The 8236-nt window shown below is 47.6% G+C and overlaps 1 protein-coding gene across 1 annotated transcript in view; it reads right to left on the bottom strand.

Moving 5' to 3' along the window:
- Positions 1-208: 208 nt before the first annotated feature.
- IL23R (interleukin 23 receptor) overlaps positions 209-8236 on the bottom strand; it is a 14892-nt gene continuing 6864 nt past the window's right edge. The window contains exons 10-14 of the mRNA XM_009320655.1: positions 7690-7773; positions 3555-3605; positions 2606-2702; positions 1292-1382; positions 209-829 (exon numbers count right to left, since the gene is read on the bottom strand). Of these exons, the coding sequence (XP_009318930.1) occupies positions 209-829; positions 1292-1382; positions 2606-2702; positions 3555-3605; positions 7690-7773 (944 nt within the window). The remainder of the gene's footprint in view (positions 830-1291; positions 1383-2605; positions 2703-3554; positions 3606-7689; positions 7774-8236) is intronic.

Below are 8236 nucleotides of genomic sequence, written 5' to 3'. Positions count from 1 at the left end.
TGGTTTTTATGCCTGTGACAATATGAGATAAGTTTAAAATTGTGATTTACTAGCCAAGTCGTTCCAGGCAGCCACAAGTATTTGTAGTCGATTAAGAGGGTGAATTTCAGGCTCAGAGTTTTGTTCCAGTTCTGGTGCTTGCAGCCTCAAAGGCTGATATGTGCCGTGGTCATCACTTTGGTTTTTTTAATCACAACTACAGTGTTTCTCAAAATAATCTTCCGATATTTTGCGGAAAGCAGGTCTTTATATCCACCGACTCCCCGTTCATGGCTCTCAGGCAGGAGACCAGCTCATCGGGGACCAGCGTTTGCTCTTGAACTTCGCTGGCCAGCGTGTGTCCCCACTGGTTCTCCAGGAGGGAGCTGTGTCCCCCCTGGAATGAGCCGAATGCATGGCTTTGCCCACTCCGGCTGTTGTTTAAGATGAGGTTGATCTTCTCCAGCAGACAAACGTGGTGCCCCCGTTCCTCCCCATCCCACAGGTGGGAAATGGGACTTGTGTAGTCTCTGAAGAAGATGTTCATCTCTGGTTCTGGGAGGGGTGTAGGGGGCTGTGTTTGGTAAATATTGGCAGCTACATACCCCAGTGGGTTCCCATCGGACACCTGAGGTTTGTAGTCACTGATCTGCTCAGGGGTCATGATGCTGGCAGGCGCCGTGCTCCCTGGGCACTCCCCGTCCTCCGAGACCTCTCTGCTGGGCTTCCTTCTGGTGGCCACATTCTTGTACTCCTTGTGCACTGGCACCTCCTCAATTTCCATAACTGTGGGGTCACTGGTGTCCAAGAACGGCTCATGGAAACCGTTATTCATGAAATCACTCTTTTCCTGGAAAAAAATTATGAGTGTAGTAACAAACTAGCAAATTTTATCAACAGGAGAGCTATCATTAGAGCATCCCAAGGAAGAAATGGGGCAATGACTTGCTGTCTTCATCTTGTCTTCCTTCCCACCTCTCTCATCCAATCCCCCCTGTGAAAGAGACAGCAGCAAGGTGGATGAGAGAAGATGGGGAGCAGCTGCGCCTATCTCCATGCTTCTGCACACACTTCAAGGGCAGCTTGAGTCAACTGTGGCCACTGAGTAAAGAGTATATGGAGGCAAGATTTAAAGACCTCAGCTAAGCTGGGCTCCCATGCACCTTGCAAATGCCTTGGAAATGATTTCTGATCAGTTCCTGATCTCTTAGAGCTTAATCCTCTTCCCATCCGTGTTTCTCACAGCTCTGGAGCAAGCTTTAATCTAAGGGGAGACAAGTGAAGAAAAGCTGGGAGATAACGGTGCAATTACCTGGAGTGACTTTATGACGTTGCTGTTTTCCATGTGGGGAAAGTCTTCAAACAGCCATTTTGGCAAGAGCGACACAATGGTGGCATTAATTCTTTACCAAAAAGAAAAAATAAAACCCAAAATGTTAGTCCATTTTATTAGTCACTTGTTCAAGCTGGGTGAAATTGTCCCCTGGCAAGGGGGGAACACACAAGGTGCATCCATCCTTCATGGATGGCTTGGAAGCCCCAGGTCTACCCCATATGGGTGGGTTTCCCCATTTGAAAGCTCTTCATCTTTCAACCTTATTCCTCTGGGTTTGATCCTGGAAGCTAAATTACTCTAGTTAAATCCCTTATGTAAAACTTGTCTGTATGTGAAAATGTTGCTAAACTGGGGGGTGGGGGGAGAACGAAGCTATGTGTGTGTACCAGAGGAGGCATGTGTGCCCTGAACTGATGAAATCAAATACACAGCAGTAATGAAAGTTGATTTTCCTACAGCCAAAGCTGCCGCAGAAATTAAAATCATTCGCAAGAGATTTTAATTTCACTGAGCTTTGCTGACATTCTGGTGCATTGCTCTGTTCCTGGGAAAATACACAGTCCCTGTTGTTGCTGAAATGCTCGTGCTCCACAATTACATTGAGAACAGAATAATTAGGCTGGGTTCAGGAACCAAAAGAGGCAGCCTCTCGACATCCTCGAGCCCCAGGTCTCCTCTCCCCTATTTCTTGGTTTGTCGGGCAGATCCAGACGGTAGCTCTGCGCCACAGAGGTCACCCATTCCCATGGATTTGTGTCGGGGACAGCAATGCCCGGACTCCTGGACATCCCTGTTCCACTTAAACGACAAACCGGGACAGAAGGAGCGCTGGTTTGTGAGGGTGCCTAGTGAACAGCAGTCAGCATTAAAAAACAGTATTAAGATTCTCCCCAGTGAGTTTTTCCACTGTTGCACTCTCCAGTCTCTGCCTGTCCCTCGGGGTCCAGGTGCAAGGGGCTTCAGCATCCCCTCCTCAGTCAAAACTGGGGTAACAAGTCCTAGGATAAAACTTACCTACAGAGGCTACGTTTTTCCCCTCTTTTTCTACCCCTCATATCTGTGTAATAGTATATCGTGTGTCCCTAAGTCTGGCCTTGACAGAGGAGTGATTTTTACTTTTTTTGTTGGTCTCTGCTTTACTGTAGAGCGCATAGAAGTCTGTTCATATATCAATATGATTAATGGGAGAAGTTGTCCTTAGTAAGAGCAGGTTTCTGTAGTTAATTTTAAAATATTTCAGAAGAAAGGCAGGAGTTGGAAATACGGAAAAAATTGTGAGGAAAGCAATACCTTTTTCTGGCTGATTTTTTAAACATCAGAATTATAAAAACAACCGATAATATGACCATGCTGACGCCCAGTCCCAGGAAAACTTCAATGTCATCGTCTGAAAAAGAATACAGAGGAAAAAGGTCAGTTGGGTGGCCCTGCTCCAGCACCCCATCTGCCACGACGTTCGTTGATATAAAGGGCAGATCTTTGATAAAGCAGCCTTCAACATTTCACTTGCCCTTTTGCTCCTCAATTAACAAAACAAAGCCATAACAAAAGCAAAACCAAAACTGCTGTCCCATCCACGTTGTCCTGTGACCAGAGCATCGCAGGCACTGTGGCCCTGTCAAATCTCGATTACTTGGTTGGGGGTAGGGTTCAGCCAAGTAATTTGAAGAAGTGTTGTCACTGTGTTTAACCATTTCCTATGCAGCCTTACCTTCCAGAAATGCTGAAGTGAATTCTTCAGCTTACGTTGGTTTTGCATTTGGCTTAAGTACTGCAACAGATCATAACGTAACCTTTACCAGAAGATGTGCAAACCAGAAGCATAACAAAAGTTAGAAAAATGGATGGGAAATGTTTAAACGAGTCTTCGGCTCAAACTGCAAGGTCGAAACAGTGTATCGTTGTTATGCTATATGTTAACATTATCTTATATTTTCCTTGTTTTCTTATCTCCTACTGGTTGTAATGTACATTATATTGTAAGTGTCATAAGAAAGCAAAACTTAAGGCATGCATTATACAGGTGCTATCAAGCCGTGAGAGCACTGCAGCCTTTCGGGCCATGTAGCCCATGTCCCCATCAAGTGAAAAGTTGCTGTTCTGGCCCTGACCTCTCCAAAGTGTAAGGGAGCTTTCGCTTCCCCATCACCAGATGCTGCAGGCGCTGCTCGGTCTAAAACTTCCACTTCTGGTCAAGGAGAAAGTCTAGCTTACCAAGTCTGAGCTACTAGCTTCTTACCATGGGAGATCTCGCTGTAGGTGCTGCCCAGGAGCTGGTCCTCTGCAGGCACTTAAACAGAGAGAGGAAAAAAATGTCCATAACTTCATTTAGAGGACAGCAGGTGACATAGAAGCTATGGCTTATTTTTATTTTGTTAAAATTATTTAGAAAAATAAGTAATGGTATAATGAGAAAAATAAAGCCCCCTAAAGTAATCAGTAACTCCAGCTCTGGCTGGACTCTACACAATCTCCTATTTCTCAGAGATCCAATTAAATGAGATGTTGATGAACACATAACACCAATTACAAAACATCTTCCACGCACATCGCTCCCCTCAGCACCTGAAACAAGAATTTAGTCTTCCTGAGGAATTGTACATAATTTTTCATGAGCACCTACAGATTATTTCCCAAAGTGTCTGAACTTTGTGGGACTGAATTTTCTGATAATATCTGTTTGTGTGATGGGCTGTGCGATGAGGGAAGATCTGCAGCTAAAAAGCCTGCTATGGCAAGAAGTGTATTTTTGCTAAAATAAGCAGCAAGCATTCTTCCCAGCCAAATTCAGCAATTCCCTTGGGATCTCTTCTCCTTAACAAATACATGGTGCCATTGCTGCTGCAGAAAATGGGTAAGGTCCAGACCAAGGGCAATCCCACCCCTGGGCTGGGTGTTGGACTGAACCTGTAGCCTGGACCAGAACCACAGCTCTGCAGTCAGGACAAGCCACCCACCGCATCTCCCTGGGGTCACCTCCCTGCACGGGAACTGGGGCAATCACCCCGGGCCAGGTGTGAGCATCATGGCCAGCTAGAGAGGGAAGGAATCACCGTGCCCCGCAGTCAGACCTCAGCTGGAGTGATCTGCTGGGGTCGGGGCCACCCTGCAAGAAAAAGGGGCTCTGCTGGGACGCACATGGCGTGCACACTCGCCCTTGGGAAAATGTGCCCCGCCGGAGCATTCTGGGCAGAGCATGCAGTGGGGAGGCGTGCCAGGGCAGCAAGCGAGCGCTGCTGCATGGACAAGGAAGGTAGTCGGTCCCCTTTCACTGCGAGCAGGATGAGAGTTGTCATCTTGGACTGCAGCAGTTAAAGCATGGGTCACGAAAGAGGTCAACTGCTCTAGCAGCAAGACTGAGGAGCACCGAGGTAGGTTGCCTTTTCCTGGAAATGCAAGGGCAGTTTCCACAAACTTCTGTCAGGAATGGAAGCAATACAGCTGATCTTCCCTTGGGGTCGGGTAATTGTCCTTTCCAGCCCTGCTCCCTGTGCTTTTGCTGTCTTTCAATGGCTGTGAGCATTGATGATGATGTGGTTGTGGGTCTGTGTTGTGTTTGAAGGAAGGGAAATGCCCCCAAAGTGGCTGGCAACATAAAAGCCCCCTTTTGCAGAGTCACCCATGTGCATGGCTTATCCTGCAAGCACAGCTCCCACTGGCAGCAGGATTTTCCCAAGACAGCAAATTGCCAATACTGGGAAATTTGGGAAGGGCAGACTCGCAAGTGCGTCTTTAGAAGTACAAGGATGCAGGTGCTTTATGAAACCCCTCATTTGCATGTCTGAAAACTCCTCCGTACCCTTCAGTTGGCTGACTGCTTTAGGAAAAATCCTGCTGCTCCCCATGTTTGCCTCTCTGTCCCCGAGAGCCAGCTGTCTCAGCGGGGCAGGGAGAAAAAGCCACTTCCTCTGCAGAGTGGGGCCATCACCTGGCTCAAGCCAAACGTCTGCTCAGGGCAACAGAGGGCTGAATGCATTTAAGCAGAGGATCAGCATTAATAAGAACAGCAGCTAGCATCCTCATCTACAATCACAGAGCTTCAACTGGCCGAGACAATTAAAGATATCCAGCATAATATATCCTATATATAAAAAATGCATATAATAATATCCTAAACAACATGGGCCACCTGATTTCCGCCAGTGATTTCTGCAACAGAGTTAGTAACCCATCAGCTGAGACTGGTTCAGATGAAAATGCGTGAAAACCTTTTGGAATTCACAGCCTTTAATGAATGAAACAGCAGCGATCAAAGGACGGAGCTTATCCAAGCCTGGTGGAGCAAGCCCTGTTCCACTTCTGTTTGGTACTTGCTTTGCAAGGACCAATGCAAACCCAAGGCCAAATTCAATTTCTTCCTCTCCAAAGGGCAAAAAAATCCCAGAAAAGGTACTGCCTCTGATTTTGTGCATTTGAAGCATATGCGTCTCCTAGCAGAGTTCCTGGAGTTCAAGTATTTCAGTTCCCTAAGTAGAGTGTGTTTGCAGTACAAGCCCACTCAGCTGGAGCGCACTGCAAACGCTGCAAAGTATCTATCGAGTATATGGGATTGTGGAAGAAAAGTGATGGAGTACATTATTCTGCAGCCTGGGAATTCAGCAGTTTTGGGAGGCAGGTGTCACTGGCACACTGAACTTGTATAAATTAAAAAAAAATAATATGATTACAGTAATGCCTTACTGACGATGGACGGGCTCAATCTCAGTAAGGAAGATGAAGAACAAGGTTCAACCTGTGGGGTCAAGCTGGACGACTTTACCATAGGTGTCAGCTGTGGGTTGTGCTGGTGCTTTGGAAGCAAACCTTTTCACAGGTACGAGCTTCACTGCTGCCTCATGTTGGTACTTCCCCACACGAACCGTCAAGCTTTGTTAAAGGAGTCTATGCAACCACTAAGGATGAAGTCTCTACCTTTAAGCATTTAACACATTTCTAAGCCATTTGCTAGTGCAAAGGTTAGAGCATCCTCCTTTTGACATCCAACTCTTCCCCCTTCTGTGCAGACGGAGACCTGCTGCCGAGGTTTAAGCCCACTTGAGGATCAGGACCCTGGAAATTCATGTCACCAGAGCTGGAGGTGCCCAAACCACGACCTGCCCAGAGCTGAAGGCTCTCAGTGTGTCTGTGAGGATAACAGCTAATAGCCAGGGCTAACAGCCATGAACAGCCCGGGGTGAACCAGTCAGGAATATTTGTTTCCATTTCTTGGGAAAAAACGGAATAACTGCCCTTCTCAAAGCCATGAGAGGTGCCATCCAGAAACAGAGAGCTGATTTGTCATAGGGAAAGTGTCTGAGCAGCTTCAAATAATGCATCTAAAATTGCATCACAACATGGGACGGTGAACTGATGACAATCTCAGGTGTTACTGTTGCCTGCAGCTCCAGCCCGCTCTGTCAGGGCTCCGAGGGCACTAACAGGTCTTAATGGCCCTGACCAGCCTCACCTGGGACCTCCACCCACACTCCCTGCCCAGGGGGCTATTTAAGCTCAGCCCTGGGCTATGAGCTATGCTGGAGGAGTTCTGGAGGTCCCAGCTGTGGTCCACAGACTGACTTCATGACTTGACATCAGCCCTCCCTTGTCTCTATGGACCTGCCCAGCCACCACTGGGCACTGCGTGCAGCATCCATAAATGCAGAGGTTTTGTCTGTGGCACAGCTGTGGTGGTGCTGGGAGGTGTCCTCAGTGCTCAGATGTTGGGCTGTGCATGGCTTATCCTGGCTCATCTCCCTGAGGGCCAGCAGTAGGATGGAACAGCTCAGGGAGCTCGGTATGCCCAGTGCTTGAAGACAACCAAAGCCAACGTGCACAGTGCTGGAGGTGATGCACAGACAGTCCTTACTTTCCTTTGTAAATTGGCCCATGCTCTTATCTAAAACAGTTTCCAGAACTGAAGCCTGCCTGCTTCTCACGCCAGGTAAGAAAGGGCAGGCTGCAACTTGGCCAGCTGGTCCCTGTAAAAGTTGCTTTCTTTGTTTTGGGTTTTCTATGACATTTTATTGTCAAACGTGCAAAGCAGCAACCTCAGTTTTCTACCACAGAAAGGGAGAATGATTCCATTGGTGTATCTTGTGGAGTAAGATGTGGTTCTCATGCATTAGAGATTTGTGAACAGGAGCAAAGATCAGCTAGAGAAGGCTTTCATACAGATGCATTGATAAAAATCTCTATTTTTTCGTGTCCTGCAGCCAAGAGGTTTCCATCTAGAGCCCTCCTTTTCTCTAGTCAAGGGGAGGGTTTTACATCTCGTTTCTAAAACTAAGTAATTCTACAAAACTGGTGGATTGTGGGAACATCAAGAATGAAACAGCAAGCTGAGCTCTGCAGCTCCATTGCAGCGAGCAGCAACTTTTCCACCCAACTGGGCTTACCTTGGCCGGAGCTTTGTTTGCTGATTCCGTTGGGGTAGACTGCGTACACTGACACATTGATGCGACCTCCTGCTGCTGCCTCCTCTGGAAAGAAGAAGATTTGCCTTTAAAATGTATTGTAAGCTGCCATGAAAGCTCTAGGCTTGCTCAAGGGCTTGTTACTGACTGGTGAAAGTAGATGGAGGTGTGTGGGGGTTCCCAGCTCTAAGCCTGCTGCACGCCTTCCCTCCCCTGGGGAAAGCCACTGCACGAGCTGTTCCCAAAAACACATGTGGAAGAGCAAAAGCCTCATCAAGTAACTGGTTAGGAAGTACCCAAAACCCAATAAACACCAGAATTAATGTGGGAAGCAGGCATGGAGTGGGACAGGTCCTGAGATGTTCATGCTGCTGGGCTCAAGCTGCGTCGGTAAGGACCCGCAGGCTTGTCTGTCTGGGCACGGGGGGGAGGAGAGGTGCTAAGGCAACAATCTTGGTGCATCAAGTGTTGTGCCTTCTCTCTCTGCATCCTTTAAATGCACACGTGCATCTCCTGCACTTGGGCAGGC

This window comes from Pygoscelis adeliae, unplaced genomic scaffold (genome assembly GCF_000699105.1).
Source record: "Pygoscelis adeliae isolate BGI_AS28 unplaced genomic scaffold, ASM69910v1 Scaffold402, whole genome shotgun sequence".
Lineage (NCBI taxonomy): Eukaryota > Metazoa > Chordata > Aves > Sphenisciformes > Spheniscidae > Pygoscelis > Pygoscelis adeliae.
This window is presented reverse-complemented; position numbering and strand designations above follow the sequence as displayed.